General features: G+C 31.6%; 2 protein-coding genes across 3 annotated transcripts; one reads left to right on the top strand and one right to left on the bottom strand.

The window, feature by feature from the left end:
- Nucleotides 1-376: 376 nt before the first annotated feature.
- Nucleotides 377-9,772, bottom strand: LOC130898392 (box C/D snoRNA protein 1). Its single transcript, XM_057807662.1, has 5 exons — nucleotides 9,677-9,772; nucleotides 8,957-9,619; nucleotides 8,640-8,901; nucleotides 5,654-6,110; nucleotides 377-906 (listed from the first exon to the last, which is right to left on the bottom strand). Exons 2-5 carry the CDS (start codon nucleotides 9,022-9,024, stop codon nucleotides 755-757), a joined length of 939 nt encoding a protein of 312 aa, XP_057663645.1. The 5' UTR covers nucleotides 9,025-9,619; nucleotides 9,677-9,772; the 3' UTR covers nucleotides 377-754.
- Nucleotides 9,773-10,468: 696 nt separating this feature from the next.
- LOC130898671 (multivesicular body subunit 12B) lies at nucleotides 10,469-22,266 on the top strand. Of its 2 annotated transcripts, XM_057808116.1 has the most exons (8): nucleotides 10,600-10,632; nucleotides 10,693-10,724; nucleotides 10,952-11,045; nucleotides 12,759-12,900; nucleotides 17,166-17,391; nucleotides 19,235-19,437; nucleotides 20,784-20,944; nucleotides 21,715-22,266. In XM_057808116.1, exons 1-8 carry the CDS (start codon nucleotides 10,615-10,617, stop codon nucleotides 21,799-21,801), a joined length of 963 nt encoding a protein of 320 aa, XP_057664099.1. In that variant the 5' UTR covers nucleotides 10,600-10,614; the 3' UTR covers nucleotides 21,802-22,266. The 2 variants fall into 2 exon arrangements, with proteins under 2 accessions (XP_057664100.1, XP_057664099.1); XM_057808117.1 differs by having other exon boundaries at nucleotides 10,469-10,890; nucleotides 21,715-22,256.
- Nucleotides 22,267-23,084: the final 818 nt, after the last annotated feature.

Below are 23,084 nucleotides of genomic sequence, written 5' to 3'. Positions count from 1 at the left end.
TTGCTTTTTTTAGGTTTAGCAGACTAATTATAAGAACCCTGCAAAACATACAGGTCCAAAACCAAAAGCACCGGGCTGTTATAGCCGAATAAGTAATGACATACGGTTTGATAAATTGAATTACTTTATGGTTTCAGTTTCTGATGGAAAGCGCCGAAGATGTGCGGGCGAAAATTGCAGCAGCAAGAGAAGAAAGATGTGCTCTAAATGCGAAGTGGGCTTATGAATACAATGTTTTAAAGATTTTCACTATAAATTAAAAAAAAAGTGTTTTTCTTTAAATTTAAATATTACCCAGTAAGCGCCTAAGACCATATGGACCCAGCATTTTTTTAAAATAATGCCTCAAGGGGTTTTTATTTGCAAAAAAACCAAATTTATCTTAATTGGAAGTTTTATTATTAAAATCATTCCAGATAATAGTGAAAAAATAATTCTCGGCGTTAATGGGTTAATCCACTTAGAAAAGTGAGATTTTCTCAATTTCATTCACATGTTATTTTGCTTTTTTGGTACTTCATTTAATGTACCAATACCAATGCCACACTGCTGCCAAAGTTCAAAACGTAATTTCCTTTGATAAGCAAAAAATCAATTCATTTACACTTTCAATATTTTTATGTTTTTCAGTTGCTATAATTGTCATTAAAAATATTATTCTCAAAGTAAAAGCTATTCAAACATCTATCCAGTGGTAGCCAGATTACATATTATGTACAACTTTTGAAGACTTATCCGATTCTCATTTTTTAAATCATTGGTCATCGCCATCGTCTGAATATTCTGACACGAACAACAGATTTTTTGAAGATCTATTAATTTCTTCATTTTCCGATCTATTTATTATATTGTTTATAACTTCTTTTCCCGATTTTTCATTTGTTGCACTATCTTCTTCATCATCATCTAAAAATGATAATTTAACTTGTGAGTAAAGCTTGGTTTATGCAGCCAAAATTAAAATAAACTTTCTTGGTAGTAATTTTTTGGTTTAAGCAGCAAATTAGGGATAATTATAAATTACTGGTAAACCAATAGAAACTCCCTGTATGGGCCTTTTTGTTATATAAATGTGGAAAGCTCCACTATCTATCAGTATTATATCGTCTAAAGAACATTGCTGACAATGCCAGCAGTACTGACTGACCTGAAGTATTCTGTGCTCATAACCTCACAAAATTGAGAAGTTAAAATCTTTCATCACTTTCACAGCTTGCCCTCGGGGATAGAAGACTCACTAGCAATCTGTTAAAACATGAAAATGTTCGAAATACCGCTATGTTGAACAGATAGATGTTTACGTGAAGCATCATTGAGCAACAGAAAACTGGCTAAAAGACTTTAATTCAACAAAGAGTTCAGAGATTGCCATTTATTAGAATACATTAAAACTATACTATTGTTGATTAGCATTTTCCCGTGTTTTAGGGATAGAAAGAAATATAACAAATCAAAATCCATGAAAATCGGTCTAACCGTACTAAGTACCACCGAACAAGCCCACAAAGTAGTCAGAACTAGAAGAAAATCACCAAAAGCCAGAAAGTATTACACAGCGTCTTTTCTCGATGTCTCCCAAGCCTTTGACAAGGTATGACATAGAGGGCTAACAGCAAAACGAAAGATACAAATGTTACATCTAATCTAATCATATTTATTCAATGATACTTTGACAGAGAGATTCTTCCAGGTTAAATTAGGGGAAGCTTAGCTCATCATACGTCATAAACACGCTGATATAATTGAAGGAAGTTTTCATTAGATTTTCTTACAATTTATGTAATTCTGATAGGGGATATTACTCCCTCTGCTACGGAGAAGGGAACTAATCCTGTCAGCCTTCGAAGAAATTAGATTCTGGACGTACTCCACCGGAATAGCATCCCATTCTTCTTGAAGAGCAAGTTGGAGCTGATTTAAGTTACGAGGCAACGTCCAGTACGCCTCCCTAAACTATTCCACAAATGCTCTAAGGAATTCATATCAGGATATCGTGCAGGGCATTCCAGAACTATAATGCCCACATTCTCCAAGTATTCGGTGACAAATCTGGCGGTATGTGGACGAGTATTTTCCTGCATTAGAATGAATTGCTCACCAATAAATGGAGCAAATGGGATCACAACTTCTAAGAGGACTTCCTTGATGTACCTCCGAGCAGTCAGAGCCCCATTATTTATGAAAATCAGTTCAGTCCGAGCAAATCGCTCCCCTGGTCGTCTCCACTGTGTCTCGATCATCTGAGTGGTATAAACCAAATCGAAACTCATCCGTGAATAACACAATTCTCCATTGCACCAGAGTCTAATGAGAATACTGATTGGCAAATAATGGTCTTTCTCAAAATTTCAAGACAAATAAATCAAATCTGAGTTTTATCTAATTGTTTACTAATCCTGAAGGGATTAGTTCAATGGATTTAGACCCTACATTCTCTGTAATAACTAGAATACTCACAAAAACAAACACGATGAAGTTTTTTTCTACTGTTGAGTGTATATTGTTTAGTATGAAACAGATTACAGTAATAAAGTATATCAAAAAACAAAATAAATGTTTGAACAAATCCACCTTTGTATATAGTAAGAAGATTGCAAAAATTAAAAAGTTAATGCTAAAATATGAACACTATTACTAACTCATATTGAAAGATTTAATATAGATAAGATAGTTGCAGTTGCTTACTTGGTGTTGATGTCAAACGTCAAAATTTTCAAAAATGTTAACAGTTCGAGTGACAATACATATACCGTAATTGAAAATCATGACCTTACCAGAGCCAGTCAAAGTTTCGCCCCTAATAAAATTATTTAGATACGGTCTCCTACTAGCAGGAATAATATATGGAGCCTCTAAATATAAAGTACTGCGAAACATAGAAGACGGTAAAAAAGAAGAGCGGGAACGTAAAAAGGCTGAACGGGACAGACAAATAGCCGAGGAAAGAAAAGTGGCATCAGAACGTGACATAGCAAACCTTGTCGCAGTATTTTCGGAAGGATCGGCATTAAAACCTAAAGCTGATGATAAACGATCTGAACTTGAGGAACCGTGTTCGTTTAAAGAAAATAAAGTTGATACCGAAGATAATTGTACTTTTAAGGAAGTTGAAAACATACCTACGACTATCCTTGAAACTGATACGATAGTATTGAAAGATGAATTCGATGTATACGCAGACCAATTTAATTTGAGCGATGAAACACCAATAAGTAGCTCGACGCCTAAAAAAAGCGCAGACTCTCCAAAACATATTCAGGAAAACAACTCGGAAAAAAACTCTCCGACTACGTCTTTTAATGAAAATGAATATTTTATTGAAACTTTTCAAGATAAGGTTCCCTATGCCGCTGCACCAGATAATGAAATTTCCGATTTTTTACCACATGATATGAAATAAAAATGTATGGTTTTGGAGACAATTAAACTTACAGTTGATTTAAAGCTTGTATTTAGTGTCACAACTAAAATGCTATTCAATAGTCTCTTCCCTCCTCTAAGCTTAAGCACTGATATCCTTTGACAACCTTACCTAGCACCTTGGTTAGATCCTTGTTCTTCATCCAGGCATAAGCGACATTTTAGATCGTCTATGACGCCTATAGTACGGCCTCCGTATTTTGTTAGGCCCGTGATCTATTTTGGTGGAACAGTTGATTGATAAAATAGACAGAAGACTCATAGATGTGAGTCTTAGCTTGTCTCATGCCATGTTTTTCCATCCATTCAGAGAATGACTACACCAAGAATGGGTTCTGGGCCCATTCACTGTTCTTATTGTCCGAGTGAGCAGTAGAACAATTTTATATAAACTAGTGAAATATAAAAGGTTATAAAATTCCTTTAGTTAGGTTTATCGAATGCTCCCCTTCAATACACTTCCGTTCCATTGCCACACACCTTTCCATACGTTTTTTCCATTGATCCAAGCAGTGCTGGAAGCCTTCTTTGCTGAGGGCCATTGGGAGCTCTGCCGTTTTTTGTTTTACCGCTTCCATCGACCCATATGGGGTCCCTTTCAAAGCAGATCTATTTTTAATCTTTAAAGGAAATCTGACGCAACAGCTTATGGTCAGGAGTCAGATTTTTTGGGCACAGACTTTTGTCATGTGTAATTCCCTTTTGGTCACTGTTTCCGGAGTTAAAACAGTCACAGGGCGACCTGGGGGCTGGTCATCTTAAGTGCTCCCTCGGTCCTCACTAAAGCGCTTACACCACTCAAAAATACGCGTACGAGATACAAAATTGTCCCTATAGGCCTCTTTCAACAATTTATAGCACGCAGTCGGAGTTTTTTTCAATTTATCGAGAAATTTGAAATTGATACGTTGCTCCTGTTTTTCGGTACGAGGAAAAAACACGTTCGTTTCGAACCGCTACTGCACAAATACTATAATAGTGACGGAAACTAGTTTTGTGACGTGCATAGACATATATCTATATACCCGAAGCACTACTCGTTTTTTACCCCACCCGTCTAGGGCGCCCTCTAGGCGCGCAGTCTCGTTACTTTATAGCCAGACCTCGTATTATAGGTACCATATCGTCCTTGATCCCAACTAACTCTTTCATATTATTATCCTCTTTTTCACACGCCCTATTGCTCATATCCAATTTCGAGAGCAGTTGCAGCCGTACCAGTGGACGCTGCGCACAGTAACGCCATCTCCAGTCGAGTAACCGAACTATTTTGTATTGTATGAAAACTTTGCGTTGTTTCTCGATTATTTGCCACGGTCCTCGGTCGGAATAAGAGGAAATTTCTGGTCGGCTACTGGACTGCTATATAAGCGCCATGCGAACTCAAAGCGAATAAAAGTGAAAAGTGGTGAACGAATAGTGAAGAGTATTAAGCGTACCGTGTAAGTGAGTGATTTTAGTGCAGTGTTATTTTATTAGTTAGTTTATAAGGATAATTACGTGAATCATTATTACTGTCGAAAAATGGAGGGGAAAAAAGGAAAGGTGATAAACTTAAAGGTATGGACTACTGGAAAAATGGAGTAGTCAAGGATTCTAATAAAGAAACAAATTTGGATTAGATGAAGATAAGAAGACTGCGATGACAAACGGGTCCTCGACCTCAATCACAATATCGAATATCGAATTCGATACCATGTGGCCCGTGGTCTGTTCATTTTATGTTTTCGTAAAATACGAATAATCGACGATTTGCTACTCCAAGATCTCTTACTGCAACACCTATTGATGCTTCTGGATGAGCGCAGTAAAATAAGCAACAACATTAATGTCTGTCTGTAACGCTACCGTAACAATCGTACTCTACCCTGTCTGTCTGTCTTGGATAACGTAACAACCTCTCGAAAAAGAAAACGAGTTATATAGACCATAAAAAAGCTATTTGAAAACGATTTCAACTTAAATATTGCAAGCTAAATTATCTAATGTCATATTATATGACTGTAGGCCATGGACTCGATCTAGCCACCTTCCATCCCAATCAGAGTCTTCAATCCAAAAACAACACAATCAAAAACTGATTATTAAATCTATACGTGCCAGTATTGTCCTGAGTTCATAATTTTTGGTTTTGTGTAAGCAAAACAAGACCCACATTGTTTTGCTTGCTGCACCAAAATCTAGATACTTACCTTACACATAAGTTCACAATTTATTATAAAATAAAACTTACCCGAGTCAATAACATCATAACCACAACCATGGTCTTTGAAAACTACGTGAATTGTAGGATATTCGATGATTAACTTATTCGCTAAAGATTCTTTTAATGTCATACTACTATCAAGTTCATAGAATTTTTTAATGGTTCTTTGTTCAGCTTTCAAAAATAACTTAACGCCGGGTATTCCCACAGCTTGGTAATACTGTAATTTTTCTGCCAATAATTTATCATTATCAGGCATAAAATATTTTTGAAGAATGCCGCCAAGTTTCTGAGTTTCTGGAACGTTTTCATCATAAAGTCTTAAATTATCAGCATTCACAAATATCCATTCAACGTGCCAGAAGATTTGAGCTGTTGCTGATTGAAAGTTAGTTGTATTATTCTTACGTCTAGTAAATTGGGATGGTAAAAACTTCAAATCCACTTTTCTTAATTTAGCTTCGTATTTTAACTTGATTAATGCCTGAAGAAAAAGATTTATGAATAAAAATTGATTCTATAAGATTTCGCAGTATAATATGATTTTAAAAATGTGATGAAAAAGTCTAACTCGTGGTTTTAATTAATTCTTCATTATTGAATTGATAACTAAAAATTTTCTTCAGGTGATATTTGTATCTAAAACAACCTAAAGACATTGGAAAATAAAAGTATTTGCGTTGTACATAAATGAAAGAAACAAAAAAAAATAACCTGAAATTAGATGGATTTAAAACCACTATAGTAATTAGACAAAGAAGTGGACTCTTCAAGTACAACACTGTACAGTGTACCTACATATGAACAACGGTATCAAGTAAACAGAAAATAGATAAAATAATTGTTGGATATAAAAGAATGTAATATTAATAGCAGGTAGAGAAAAACATTTGAAAGAAAATTAAAACATATAGAAACCTGGGGGAAAATTAACACAAATGAAACTAAAATACTGGTGGTAGAAAATCCAAATCCAACCAAAATATATATACAACGTGCAAATAAAAGAAAACAAATAAGACAAATATTTGAGAGTAATGTTCAAATAAACAGGAAAGTAACAAATCAATGATAGGTTTATAAAAAATTTATGATGTACGCCAACAACAAAATTTTACAGACAAAAAATAATTTTTTGAACAGAAATTAAATAAATATAATACTATCAATCGACAAGTTCTAACTTATGAATCCTGGGCATTTACAAAATGATAGAAAAAACAAATACAAGCACCAAAAGTAAAATTTTTCAAAAATTTATTAGGACTGAATAGAAGGGACAAAATCAAGTATAAAAGATGAATTGAAACAAAGAACAAAGATAGACAATATATGAAAAAAATACAAATAACAAATAAGACCAAGTACAACACTTGTTAAAATACTTCAGAAAAGACAAATTCTAAGAAAACAAAAGCTTCAGGAAGAAACAAAAAAATAAGGACAATAACAGGTTGTTTTTTTTTAAATTGGCATATTAGAGCATTAAAAGAATTGGGATAAAAATTTCTTGGAATTGGGTTATCATTTTGGAAAAGTGCTTACTAATAATGAAGAATTTTCAGCAAATATTAATCCCGGATCAGGTAAAGCATCCATCGGCTGATAGTGGTTTCTAACCCAAATAATGCCTCAAATTTGAATCGCAACCCACAAAAAGCTTTTATTTTCATTAATTTAGTTTTATGAGTTATTTTACTCCATAATTTTCATGTGTATTTATTTATATGTTTTCTATGTTTATAGATTCAGTTGTATTATAGATTATAAATATTTCATTATTATTATTAAGTAGGTATCAGAATTTTATGCATAATTTGCATATGCAAACTATTTTTACATCAATAGACCAATAAATAAAAATACTGCAAACCTCATCAACTTTGCTGTTATGCCAGAGACAAGAATTGATAATAACTTTGTAGGGGAAATTAATAATAAAATTTAACAAAAGAAAGTGTCAAATGGCATTTACCCAGTGAAATACTATAGAAAGTCAGCTGGAAAACGTCTCAAGCAAATCTTGATATTGTTAATAGTATTATAGTTTCTGAAAAGCCCTATAGTCACTCAAATCCCCCCTCAATAAAAATGATATTATTTTCAATAACCCCAGTACAACCATTAATTTTGGGTTTTCTATCATCCACTGAAAAGCAGTGGCAGACAAACCCTTCATAGGACCTGAACCCTTTTGTGGTATCAGCTACAAAACAATGGAAAAAGTATTAAAAAAGAAGGTAGATTGGGGTAAAACAAACTACTGGGACAAACACAGGAGCCGAGACAGGCAGACTTTCCTATAACCAGAGACCTGCTGATTGTATCAGTTGAAGTAAAAACAACCTATGAATACAGGAGTCCTATCATGGCACTGTCGCCTAAATGGACATCTGAAGACACTAGATAATGTAGAGATCAGATTCTGTGCTCAGAGGACAAAACCTCTATCCAACTTCACTTGAAGTGTGAGACACTAAGATCCTCTGGATCATGGTACCCAAATATTTACATACATACATACATCATCCAGTGAAAATTTTGTGTTAACAATTTTGATGATTGGCATGAGTGAAGAAGTTTCTTATGCTTACTTCTCATTACAATGCCCCAAACAGCTTTGACATTATAGTAGCAAATTCTGTTAATCAGATAATATATTTCCACTTTTTGTTGATTCTTGTAATATACTTGAAAACTATAACATTTTTTATTACTAATTGAAGAAACCTTTTGAATTATGTATCACAAACCCATAAATGTAATTTATAAAATTGGAAGCTGTACTCTTCACTTGAGGAAGGTTAAAGATAGGTAGTTGTAACATTTCTGAATTGAAGTATGTCTATTTACAATTTAAATTTGATGTTTTTGTGATACTTTTAAAAATACTTGAACAAAATCACAAGCTTATGCTATTTAGCTTCTCTATACTGTATATTGAATTTCGTCGACTTAAAGAGATTTTTTTTAAATATATAGAATTTGAAAATAGAAAAATAATAATAATTACTCGTTGTAAATTCCACTTCGTTCTAAAATTTTTTTTAGCTGCTTCCAAAGACCTCGAAATTTCTTCTAATAGTCTATAATCACTAACTAAATCTAAATTTGAAAATTTATTTAGAGGCACAAATTTTGTACGATCTCTGTCTCCATTACATTCCAGTTCTAATTTATGAATTCTATTACACTTTAAAGAACAAGTTTTCACCTCACATCTTGGACAAGTGTATTTTCCATTACGAATAGTACACACTTCACATAGTCCTAACCTAAAAAAATAAAGGTTGAAAAATATTATACAATTGTTTTATGACCACGACGTACTTTGATGAAAAAGTTTCACTACCAGCACTAACTTCTGAATCCTGAGATTCTGTTGTACCTACATCCATTTCAAAATCTTTGCCGAAAATAAAATTAAAATATCGTGCACATGTTATGATCAAGTTTGGCAATAGATATCACAGATCATAACAACTTATTCCACTTACATGCCACCCTGTCTCTATCTTTAATATTAATGCATTGTTCAAAACACTAAACTAGCGTTCGAGCAATCATAAATATTTCTCTTAATACACATAATCTATGGAATTCGCACGTATTTCAGCAGTCTTTCCATGGGCATTTTCCTTGTTTATATTTAACGCTACAAGCCTGCAAGCTGAGTCGAGACAATATGTGTGTACTGTTTGAAAATTTTATCGCTAAAGAATAGTCGATTAGCGAAAGTTATGAAAAGGGAAAGTTTTAATAGCGCGTTTCGGACGTATAAATGGTGGCCTACCTAAAAAGTTCAGTTCATAGAGATTGGAAAGTTTCTCAATCTCTTATCATCGATTAAGATTTCATAAAGAAAACTCTTCTTGATGGAATTCTCGTGTTGCCTCGTTGCTTTTTTGCAGTGTAGGTAAAAATTTAGGTTTGAAAAGTTTATTGATAAACTTCAAATTTATAATGGCATTTTTAAAACTATGAGGATTTTTGCTAAAATTATTTAAAATATTATGATTTTTTTTCTGTTTCTTATTTGCATATAATTACTTTTAAGGTGTTTACCACGGAGGCCATGTAGCCCCCAGTCAACCACATGTCTAGTCTCCGTGGTTGATGTATGGTGTTTACTTCCTTCTTTTTACTGTTTCTCAATGAGGTTATGAAAAGTATTTCGATTGACATACGAATCGATGTCCGACTTTCGATTTTTATATTTTCATGATCATGTTATTGCGGTTGACACTGATGATATTTTAAAATAAAATAAAAAATCCCTTTTATTATTAATCAAAAAATCCGTCGTTTATTAACAGCATTAAGGTTCTGAGGTATTTTTGAAAGTCGAAATACACAATAGGTAATTGCAACTATTTCTACCTATTTTTTAATTTACTTCTTCTTTGTAATGTGATATGATCTATCCTACTAAATTTAACATAATTAAGTTTTATTTTGGTTTTGACTCTCTTAAAAAAACTTTTAGGTTTTAAATAACTAATAATATATTAACGTGTATTGAAAATTGCTGTAAAAGTTGTATATATCTAGCTTTACAATCTTATTTACTTCAACTAACATATGCAATAATATGTAAATTGTTCCAAATTAATTACAATGAGCAAAAGTATTACTAAAAGTCACAGAACTATAATTACTAATGTATATTCTCTATACATATATTGATGAATAATCGATTATTTTATATTTCTGTGTCGTTTGTATGAGACAACAAAAATACAGTTATATCTTAAAATGGACACACATATATTTAGATTTTATACTATAAACACTTATCTTTATTATTAACTTTTATTTAATGTTAAGTATCTTGGTTCTTAATACTTAATTAAATAAAACCATTCTGATTGGTACGATTTGAATGAGTACTATATCCATATTTTTCATCTTTACTCTTTATTCATTGTTAGAATATTTTATACATCATCTATGATTCTATAACGTAAAGTGATAAAGTTTATACGCAAATGCGGGTAGAAGATAACGTATGTCAGTAGAAGGGAAATGTTAAAATTCGTTTAACTTAAATTGTCGGGAAATTTCAGACATTCGTCAAAGGTCAACGTTCTGCGTGCAGGTAGGAATATAGTATCTACTCGAAAATAAACTCGTAGCAGTAGCTCGTAGTTTCCTCTTTCTTAAAATTAGTGGTAAAATAGTGATAAACAAGTTCTTGTGATCTGAATGACTAATACTTTATTAATAGCACTAGAAAACTTCAAATCGGTGTGATGCTGTGGCAGGTACTTTAGAAATATTTATTTTACTTTTCTAATGCAATTGTCAATCTTTGTTTATTTTTAGACGGCTGATGATAAGACTGAATACGATGTTAAAATCGTCTGTCCAGAAAAAAATTTTAAATTGGCCTGATGATCGACCAATTACAGCTATACAAGTAAGTTTTGATCAAAATTAATATAGGTTAAGATCAATTTATAGTTGAATACCATACTCTGATCATTTTAAGATAAAATAATATTGACATAGATTCAATTACATTATGCATTTAGTAATTATCAAAGGTATGTGTATGTTATGGTGTTGATCAAATAAATTTCTCACACTAGATTATCTAAAAGTTATTCTCAGCTTACTTTAAGAAAGGATATTTTGAAATATTCAGCAACAGTTATCAATGACATATTAATATAGAGTAAGTATGTAATTGTTTAATTCTTTTCTGATTCATATTGTAAATGCCAAAAATCTTTAAAAGCTGTATGTAAACATTTTAAACAAAAAATAATCATTTTTGCTTACATAGAGGGGTATGAAAATAAAAATTTCATACTTCAGGGATAGACAAAGTACTATATCATTAATATATTCTTCCACAGTCTTGCTGAAAAAAATGGGGAAAATGCTGCAAGAAATATGATTATTTTTTCAAGTTATGTTGTATAACTATATGAGTATAAGTATAGATTTCAAGTTCTCCCAAGTTTTTAAAAACACACATATAATAGTGCAGATTGTTTAACTGACTACCTAACAGATTCCAAATGTTGTCTTCTAACAATTCCTGAAAGATTTGCATCGACTTTCCATAGATTTTGAAGATTTTATTTTTTTTTAAAAAGTGTGGCCATCTAACTTTGAAAATACCTATTTTCCTCGCTGGTTTTATAGACATTATTGACTGCTTGAACATTCCTACCAATAGTACTTATAAAAAAAATGTTTCTCCAACCCTTTACAACAGGATTTCATTTGGTAATATCATTGCAACAGAAATTTTTATAATGTTAATTTGTAGTGAGGATGGTTCAATTTCTATTTTCAATTATATCCCGCCCTCACATATATTTTGACAACTTTGATTATAAACAAAGACAGAAATCATTTCTATAATTAGAATGTTTTTTTAACTTTTGTAGAATAATAAAAGTAAAAATACCATGAGATTTAAAAAGAATTTATGTCTGCTTTCATTAATTTGACATTACTCTTCAGATTTATTGATTTGAACTAAAAATATTTTTAGTTTGTGAGTTATCGTCATTTCTGATTCATAAAGTGATTATGATTCTCCAAATATATCATCAAAAATAGCAAATGATGCAGATTAAACCTCTTTAGAGTAAAATGTTGGTTAAATGTTCTTCTTGGCATATTATTATATTATAAATATGGCTACAGAAGAAGTTTCATAAGTTTTAAAACAATAGGAAAGAAAACTAAAAAATAAAAACCATTTGTGAATATATTTGCTTTAATATTTTTTTAATTGTATCAAAAAAATGCAATCCATTTTAAAGTATGTTATTATGTTATAAAAATAAAATAGAAAAAGTGTGGTATTTCACTCCTTGAAAACAAACCAACTGCCCTCTTTTTTCAGAAATGTTGCTTTCATTACTTATAAAAGAATACAAAATTTGAAAAGAAGTGTTTCTAAATTTTGATTTTTTTATTTCTGAAAAACAAATGGTGTAAACTAGAGATAGTGTACCTGTTACCATATAATCTATCTGCTAAATTTTTCTTCATAAAAAATGTTGAGAATTGACTATTATATAAATTTTTGAGACTATTTTTATAAAAAATATTGTTATTAAATTTTTATATATATATTTTTATATATAATAAATTCATTATACTTTTTTAGATTGTGGAAAATTTAAATAAATGTCCTAGAGGATTTTTTGCCATCAGTAAAACTTATGATCAAGATTCTGATGCTGATTTGAGAGAAAATTCAATTTTCAAAAGTAGTTCAGCAAGATATCTGTGTTTATCGAAAACTGAAGGTGAGTCATCTAATGCTAGATATTTTATGTTCAATAAATTATATTGCTTTCAAATTCAAATGTCTAAATAACTGATAAAACGTTTCAAATATATAATCAATGAAAACAAATGAAATTGCTTGTACCAAAAGTTATTTGAATATATTACCTTTATTATGGGTAACATGCAATTTTTCAGGTTGTTAGTAAATCTATTGAAATTTTTTATAATTCATTTTACTAATTGTAAAACATTCTATTTATTAAACATTGCATATTTTGCATCCTATCATGCCTACTGTGGTCACTGGTAGTGGATAAAATTCTGATTAGACTTGTAGCACTGATTCACAGTCCTAGGCAACAGTGATGGTTCAATAGAGGTAGTACGAGGCAAGCATAAAACCATAATCTTTGTCAGGGTGTAATAGGCACTAAACACAATTAAAAAATAGGCGATGGAGAGCAATTCTGAAACAACCTGGCGAAACAACACAAGAACAACATTTACAAGGAGAAGAAAGACAATGATGCATGTACACTCGATGGAACTCAACTAATACTCCAATGAAGTAAATTATCTAGAAGTGATTCTGAATAAAACACTTACTTGGAATAATGATCTAGACAAGGTTATCTCCAAAGTTACTGCGGATATATGGACTTGTTGCAAGCTTATACACAAGACATGGAAACTTGAGCCTAAGTTAGTATACTGGATATACCAAATGTTCATCAAATCCATGTTCATATCAAGCTTGTTTGATAGCCGAAAACTGAACAAACAACAGCTCAGAAAAAACTCAACAGCAACATGCCCCACTAAAGAAAAAAGGCAATTAGCGGCGCCCATTGGCTAATCCAGAGAGAAAAATTCACTTAAGGAATTTGAAAGGGTCACTTAAGGATTCTAGAATCAATAAAGCTAGAAAGCAGTGACAAACCAATAGACCAAATGGATAGAATGATGGACATAGACATCCCATTTGAACTAATAATCAATGACCATCAATCATGAATATGAACCTTGCTGGGAAGCACATTTACATTCTCTTAGATTGCCAAGTGGCATTGAAAGCCCTGAAGGCCGAGTCCAAGTTATCATGGGGATGTAACAATTTCTAAAAGGAATCAGGCAATGAGGAAACAAAAACCAGATACCATTGCCAAAAAAGCGCAGCAATTCCATATTTCGGACGAAGGCTTAACACAATCCAAAGTATTTATAACTATATCAGCTAAGAAGTGAGAAAACGAAATTAAACTGGTGTCCTGTCGTCTGCTCCGTCTCTCAAGATAATAGGTAGGCAGAAGACGACAACTGCAGATTATGTGGGCAAGCCATAGTGACAACAGAGCATTAACTCTTACGAATGTCCTGTCCATTTCAGCAAAAGGCTTAAGTACATCAAATGAGTAGTGCTAACACTTTTGGATGTGGGACAAAGAACCTCCAGGAAAACAGCCTCCTTTGGAAGGTGTCTATATATTTTGGAGGATGCACAATGAAATGCAGAGTTACAATCTACAATGCATATTTGCATAAGTTCTTTCATATATGAACAACTAAAACTCAATATATATTTATATGTAAAATGTAGCTTGAGTTGAAAAATTCTTAAAAACATCTAAAATAAGTGAGTACATCTGTAATGTGTGAGTCTTTTCAGCAAACAGTCTTGGCTTCACTTAAAATATCATATCAAAAATGAGACTATAATGGAGGCAAAAATTATAAAAGTAATTTACGGCTGGTATTGCAAAAGTGACAACTGCCAGCTGTGTCTCCAAATATTTGAAGTGACGTTTATCCAATTTGGCTTATCATTTGTCTATTGATTATATGTTATAGCAAAAACTGTTGGGAGGTAATAATTTTCACAACTAATATCACGCAGAATAATAAAAATGTGATTAATACTCTAATAAATCGTACATTGTATTGTATAATTTTATAGGAATGACTGGAGTGAAAATACTTTTTATCTTATCATTTAATTGTATATTTTTTATGGAACGTAATCAATATTTAATAAGAATTATGAATATTCATCCATTTCCAATAAGTTGCCAACTTCTCAACTGATATCTATTTATTTCTATAATATCAATTTAAATATATAAACAACAGAACTAGGTTCACGGGTTGAACCGCGTTGGAATTTTGAAAATTCTCCACGTTTCGGCTCCCGCTTTGAACCCATTATCAAGAGAAGGGTGAGGGTACGGTGGTTATTTGTTCATTGGTTGGAAGTGATCTGATTCCTTGGTCTCAATCTGCCTACTCCTCACAACGAATCAATCTGCTTACTTCTTGGAATTTCAATTTCGTTTCCTGACTTCTTAGCTGATATGGTTATGAGTACTTTGGATTTTGTTAGGCCTTCTTCAGTAGGACTCCATTTGATCTTTAACAATTCATTCAGTTTGTAGTTGTTGTGACATCAGATGAGGCCATGGTAGAGCTCTGGTCCGAAATATGGAGTTGCTGCCCTTTTTTGGCAACAGTTTCTGGTTTTTGGTTCCCCATTGCCTGATTCCTTTTAGAAAGTGTTTACATTCCCAAGATAACTTGAACTCGACCTTCAAGGTTTTCAATCCCAATGGGATTAAAAGAGAATGTAAATGTGCTTTCCAGCAAGGTTCATATTCAAACAGTCCTAAGCAAATAGAGTGTACATAACCATATGAACATCTATTGTAACTACAGATAAGGTCCTAAAACTAGTTAAAATTTTATAAATATGCAATTTTTCAAATCGAATGCGCGTATTTGATTTTCATTTTTCTTCATCTTCTTAATTGTATAACTTTTTGCTGCATATATTATAGTTTTATTTATATATCTTCATGTTGACAGATGTTTCCCAATATTGTTTTACAAAGTGAGTTGTAAACTTATTGTCCCAGTTTCTGCACCTATTTTCATGTAAAAGTATTTTAACCAATCAGAACCAGTTATCATGAATGTTAATTCAAGGAAAGAACAGCTACTTTATACTTTATATATATTTTAAAAACAATGCAAGTTAATTAGTACTTCGAGAGTAATAAACTCAGTTGAATGCATAGTGCTAATGCTTGAGTTTCATTAATATTAAAAAAAATTAACGGTTGTGTGTTAATGAATGGAAGAATGGAGTATTTTAATAGTTACCTAATATTTATAATTTATTAACTAAAAACCCATGTGAGGGAGAAAATATAATATAAGAATCTCAACAAAAATTTGCACTCCTCATATTTCGATTTCTACTCGAGTCGAGTCAATTTTAACCTACAGGGTCTTAGTTTCTTCGGTAATTTCAAAATTAATTTGTCATTCTCTAGCGTTCAGAACCACCACTAAAATGACAAGAGGTATTATGTAAACCTAACATTTTCAAGCTGCTTCCATTATAGATGGGTCGGACAAAATAGCAAATTTGTGACTTAATATGAGTTATGAAAAATTGTATCAATTATATTTGTTTCTATATTTCATATACAATGTAATAATGTTTGCAGATTTCCTGTTTATCTAATAATTTATTTAATTTATTTAATAATATTTTAAATACAAACCTCTGTTGAGAGTTTTTGTAGTGGGATTGTGGCAAAATCAAAGTATACTAACTCTAATGTATTTCAAATACTTATGTGTACAATATAAAAATATGTATGAAATTAGAACAATAATAAAAATTACTTACATAAATAAGTTAAAAATTGCGGTGTTTTAAATTTCGTTGGTTCTTTTCAAAAACATTAAATTCATCCAATTCAAAAAGCAATACTCAAAATGACGCTTGATAGAAATTATAATGTTATTGATTATGGTTATTATAGAAATCGTTGTTAATTTTCATTGATCGAATTATGAATAACATTAAATATTATCATTTTTTTATTGTTATACTTTCATATTGTACTTGTCCTTAATTTCAGTCTCAGACGGAAGTATTCGAAAGCCCTGAAATATATTAGAGTTTGTACACTTTGGTGTTAAATTATTTTTAATAAGTAACACTTATTTTTAAAAAGTAATTTTTTTAAAAGGAAAAGAAAATTATTATTTTAGTAAATATTATATACTTGAATCTACTGGCACCAGGTTTACTAGGTCTCAGACTTACGGGTTATGACTTAGCATCAAATTCAAAGATAGAGTTGAGTAAATGATGATTAAAAATTCAACATATATTTTTTTCTCAAATGTAGTATAGTAATTGAAAAAAAGTCATTTAATTTATAATTCCTAACTGAATGGTGTTTGAAATCCTATTAATTTATGCTATTCCTTTCAGGTTTGCCAAATTTTGTAGTTCAAGAAATACTAGTGCTTGCGGATAAAGCTAATCCACCGCAAGGATTTAGTTTATTAAATAGAACCGCAGATAGTGAACAAAAGGCGTGGAGGAAAAAACAAATTTGTTACAAATTAGTAAATAGGAAAGACATTAAAACTGCCGTTACCGATATAATTATTTGTAGTAGACTAAGGAAAGCACCAGCTGGATTTTCATTTGCAGGGTAAATATTATTAAACAATATTTTACATACAAAGATGGTTCAATAAATCCAATTTCAAATCCGATGGATGAGAGAACAATTTATAATAGCCTAGGTCATTATGCATTGTCTTGGTGTAAAAAAATGTTTCAAATGTGATAATTTTTATTTTCATACCATCATTCTATCCCCATTGATTCTTATAGTCAAAGTGCATCCCAAAAATGCTCACCATGACTTTACTGGCTGAAAAATCCAAATCTACTTTTCTTCTTCTGCTCAAGAGATCATTCTAAATAGAAAACACTTACCCATGGGAGACAACTTCCAATCTCCAATTGGCTGACACTTCATTGTGGATTTTTTCAATTTTTTTGGATGTAGATACCTCAACTGAGTGACATCTTCTATGTTTATAAAAGGTCATAACCAAATTCAGTAAACAACATTAATTCATCTTTAAAGTGGAAGTTGTAACCATTGGAAGAAGTGCCCAATCCAATTTGAATAGGTACTATCAGAAAATATATCGTATCACCCTCAAGTAGCCATATAAGCGACTCACAAATCAAGGGTAATCAAGGAATGTTTAGAACCACTAAGCAAACTAAGGAAAGTATTCCAGGTGGTTACTTGGAAACTATGACTATTAAAACTCGTAACGAATATATCGAATTAAGTAGGAACAACCCATGGGTACGCAATGATATGACACTCTCAGTTTAATGAACATATTGAATGAAAAACACAAACGTCTGCATTTCTTTGGAAAAAATGGTGGAACGACTAAACACATTTTTTTTAAAGTATTCACATACTTTTACTATTTTTAAAATGTTTAGTATTCTAAGCTGACACTTGAGTCCATTTGGCTGTGGGAATTTTTGTCTGGGCTGTGTTCAAAGTTAAATAAACTAAATATTAAAGAAATCTTTGGCTGACAAGGGTTACAATGAAGGTATTATTTGGATTTGCAGTTGCTACCAGTCTTTCTCTATTAAATATGTGCACAATCTCTATCATAAATTAAAAAGAATGCTAACATCGAAATTTATATATGAAAATAATATAAAAATTAGCATTTTGTTTTTTAACTGGCTACGCAATTTTCGCTCCATATTACCAGTTTTTGTTTGTTCGTAAAACCACTCATTCACTCATTAATTCGATCGGCGTTTCCTCTATTTAGAGTTCATTATTAGATTGTATTTACCAACGTAGGAAATAATTAGAACTTACTGTACCATGAAGAGAATTCTATCAAGTCATGTTTTTAGTGGCTTAATGTTATTATGCTTCAGCGGTAATTGTATAATAAAATATTTTAGCTTAGTCACTTATGGTTTATACTTTTTTTTTGGAATTTCATATTTACCGTAATAATAATTGAGGTCCTAATTTTTACAATATTTATTTAAACTGCAAACATTTGTTATCAACAAACTGTAAAGATAATGCACTACAAGGATCAATATCGAATATTCGTTTTAGTTGATACATTTAATTTCAAAATTTATTTTAAGAAGGTTACTTCCTACAGTTACAACAGTAATTTCATTAAACATGTATTAAAACTTTTTATTGCTATTACACAAACAATACTGTAATACTAATTATATGCAACGTTTTTATTTTGAATCCTGATAGAAATCGAAATTAATGATTATTTATCTGAAAATTCATGTAAGGGAAATGTCTGAAGTTTCACTTGAAATAATGAAATATTTTCAGTTACTTGCAACTTCTGATTATACTGGAAGTGGATCTAGTTGATTCTCAATAATTGTATTATAAAATTAATTCAGCATATTGTACCATGTAAACAAATAATATAATGGTACTTATACAGTTTATGTAATTTTAGAGAATTAAACGGTGTTACCCTTTGCTACAAAATGGGTAATGTACAAGATACTCAAGCATACAATCCTAACGATCAAACTCCACCCGAACGTCCCCCGAAACCAAACGCAATGACTCCAGGAAATCCCACAACATATCCATTTCCTGAACCGGACCACGACTACGAAATTCTGCGACAAGGACCTTATCCTCCACTCCCGGCAGGTAAGTGTTGGATTATACATCATATACAGGGTGTTTTAAAATTCATGTGACAAAATTCTGGAGATAATTAAATTAGTCCTGATCTACAGAAGACAAAAAGTTTGATTTACCAAAACATAGAAAATATCAAAAAAATTGTACAAAATATCTATACAAAAATTTAAACGGTGCTCAAACTAAAACCAGCCAAGGAATTTCTAATAGCGTGTGTTGCCGTCCCTCGCTCTAATTACAGCTTCAATTCGTCTTGGAATGCTTCTAAACAGGTTCTGGACGTAAAATTGCAGCATGTTTTCCCAGAAGTTAAAAAGAACATTTTGAAGATCATCTAGCGCTCTTATTGGTACCGGATGCTGCTGAATTTGCCATCATAGATGGTTCCAGACACGCTCTCTTGGGTTAAGGTCCGAGCTACGTGCAGGCCAATTCAGGGTGGGTATCTCGACCTCTTCTAAGTACTGCTGAACCACTCTAGCAGCGTGTGGACGAGCATTATCGTGAATTAGCACAGACTTGTCACCGATATGAGGCATATAGGGCACTACATGGGGTTCTAGAATATTGGTTACGTACCTGTCAGCATTTAGTCTTCCATCATTCACTGGTACTAACTCCGTGCGACCCTCGAAAGAATTTCCTCCCGAAACCATGATAGAGCCACCACCAAAGCATTCAGTTCAACAAAGCTTAACGGATCCAGCTTTGGCGCCAGTAGAGGGTCACATAGTCGTGGTCAAGTCAAGAACTTTAATTTTTATAACAATAGATACAAGTAGAAAGTAAGTATTCTATTAATGTACGTACTTAAAAATATTTATTCTTTATTGTACACTTCCGATTGAGTTATTATATTAAATTAATTAAATATTGAAGGTATGTAGTTACATAAAATCTGTATGGTGACAAAATATACAAATAAAACCACCTCAGGGAGGGGTCATATCCCCCCTGGATCCGCCTTTGTTTCCGGTACGTCTGGCCTTTGCGATGACTATAAAAAAATTGGTCGTGGAAGTTTGCGGAATCAACTTGGAGTTGTATCATAACTGTGTGTCTGTCAATACCATATTAAAACATTATAAATAGCCATATATTTCAGGAAAACTCTTTTTGTAAATAAACAATTTTGTAATTAAGCGAAAATAATAATAAACTTCAATTATACCCAGCATTTTTTAATTTGTTTTAATAAAAAAAATGATTCTTTTTGTTTGGTTAAAGTTTATTTTATACGACTTGAGTTTTGTCAAATGAATTCAGAAATATAGTAAACACATTACATAACATCAACGAGCTACTCGAAATGTAAAATATGTAATTACAATAATTTTTTTACACTTGTATAGGACCTGCTGGAGCGCCTTTACGACCAGCTCCTAAACCTCCAGCACCTGTGTTACCACATCAGCAATCTACACATACCCTGAGTGGATCTTCGCAATTAGGACTAGATGGTGTACCGTTTATTGTAAATCCCAGGTTTTTAACTAGCAATAACTCAGATAGGGTAAGATTTCTCCTCAAAATGCCTGTCAATTTTCAACCAATGCGTGAAATAATAATTTACACTTGCAGTTATATACTATTTAAACAGCTCAATTCAGCACTAAAATATCACTGTTGGTCCAGTGATGTCTATTACTGCTTGTCATTCTAAATTCACTACTATTGTGTTTTATTTTCCATCATCCAATGTTGGTTAATCCACGTTATTGCACAACAACCTAAGTCCCTAGGAGGTGTATCAAATTGAAGCGCTCATGTTAAAAGTCACTGTTTTTTTTTTTGAAAGAACCATTATTATATACCAAAATAAAAAATGTGTATTAATCACAGAAAAGGCTTGGTTAATAAGTTTAAGATGTTTAAATGTGCGGAAAACTACTTACAGTTAGAATAGGTCCCACGGGTAAATCAACTTCAAGACAAATAAATCGAATATGAGTTTTATCTAATTGTTTACTAATCCTGAAGGGATAAATTCAATGGACTTAGACCCTACATTCTCTTTAATAACTAGTAACTTCTATTTTTAGTTATCTCTCTAACTGAAGGGTTCATTTATAGAAGTATGAGAGTTAATATCACAAAAGAGATGATTGCTTTAATTAGATTAAGTCTCTTTTTGTGATAAAAATTTTATTGTTCCAATAATTGAGACATTATAGATAAAATTACTATTATACTCTTAATATAACTAAAGTATTGTTATTGTGATCACGATTATTTTTGTGTTTCAAATAAATAAGATGTATTCATAAAATTCTTTTTTTTTAGCTTCAGTTTCCAAGAATAAAAGCGAAAACAATGCAACAACTTCTCAAAGACTATGATTATCCGTTTACTGTTGAAAGACAATCTTAATGGCACTTTTTTTTCGATACGTCTACACTAACACTTACAAGAAACGAACTGAATCTGTTATAGTGTATATGTAAGTTATTAACGAATTATACAGGGAGAAACGATGTATGGTAATTATAGTAAATCAATTATTTCACAATGGGTAGAAAATGTTGGAAAATAAATATACATTTAACATTTATTCATTGTATTTATAAGAAATATTATTCATACAATAAAATAGAATAAAAAATAGACTATAATTGTTAAGGAAAAATATTCTAGTTAGTATGTTTATTTATTTATTTGCAAATATTCTCCCTGTATTTATTTGATTATATCGTATTTGACGTTCTAATGTTAACTGTTGGCCATTTATGTGTCATTTTTACATTTATAATTTAGAGATTATTCACATTATTTAAAACAATATTATATTTTGTATATTCTCGTTTTAATTCTAAATAAACTAGCGTTTATAAAAAATACTTTTATTTTGCAGACTTTGGGTAAATTAACTCAAAATTTTCATCGATTGTTAGATTTTCCAATAGCTCAAAACTGTGGGCTATTTCTGTTTTTCTTTTATATCTGTATGATTTTAACATGGTTGAAAGAGCATTACTCAAATTGTTTTCTTTTTATATTGTCTTCTGACTTAAACTACAGATAATTTTTTTAAATAAGTATTAAGCTGGAACTATCCTGTTGGATGTACTTTATATGGGGCAACATCTAAAATAAATCTTTTAATTATTGACTGTATTCAATAAAAAGCCTCAAAAATTTGTATGGAGCTTATGATGTCATCTCCTAACCAAGCAGTATCATTGGTGAATCTTAAGTTGTTGATTAATGTTCGCCCCTCATTTCTCTCCTCCAGCACTGTTTGAAATACAAACTGTGAACTTCCTTTTGAATTTCGATTTCTTCTGTCTCCTTGTCCTCAACTACACTACTGTCGTTTGTTACCTAGTAAGAACATATGTGCCTTGGTAACTGATTCCACAGGCTTGCACTTCTCCAAAGAAAGGAGTCCCAATAAATTGATGTTCGGGGCATCTGCGGGCGAACTCTGTGTTCATGAGCCACGTCTGTCTGTCGAGAAGATAGATATAGGCGATCTGTGAATACGTGCTAGTAAGAATTTATCTTTTCTTCCACTATTTTTCTTGATTAATAATATAATGGAATAACAGTACGCAGTAATCTAGGTTATTCTAAACAAAAAAGCTAAATTTGTAAATGTACTTCTGCTGAGGTAGTGGTATGAACTATCGAAGTTTCGCGCCACTAGTGAAATT

This window comes from Diorhabda carinulata, chromosome 10 (genome assembly GCF_026250575.1).
Source record: "Diorhabda carinulata isolate Delta chromosome 10, icDioCari1.1, whole genome shotgun sequence".
Lineage (NCBI taxonomy): Eukaryota > Metazoa > Arthropoda > Insecta > Coleoptera > Chrysomelidae > Diorhabda > Diorhabda carinulata.
The sequence above is the reverse complement of the archived record's forward strand: the minus strand, read 5'-3'. Positions and strand labels throughout refer to the sequence as shown.

Coding starts and splice junctions, on each gene's coding strand:
- LOC130898671 (XM_057808116.1), top strand. Junction 12,901..17,165: donor GTGTTTATCGAAAACTGAAG/GTGAGTCATCTA, acceptor TATTCCTTTCAG/GTTTGCCAAATTTTGTAGTT. Junction 19,438..20,783: donor TTATCCTCCACTCCCGGCAG/GTAAGTGTTGGA, acceptor ACACTTGTATAG/GACCTGCTGGAGCGCCTTTA.
- LOC130898392 (XM_057807662.1), bottom strand. CDS start 9,024: ATGGATGTAGGTACAACAGAATCTCAGGATTCAGAAGTTAGTGCTGGT. Junction 8,902..8,956: donor AGTGAAACTTTTTCATCAAA/GTACGTCGTGGT, acceptor TTATTTTTTTAG/GTTAGGACTATGTGAAGTGT. Junction 6,111..8,639: donor CGAAGTGGAATTTACAACGA/GTAATTATTATT, acceptor CTTTTTCTTCAG/GCATTAATCAAGTTAAAATA.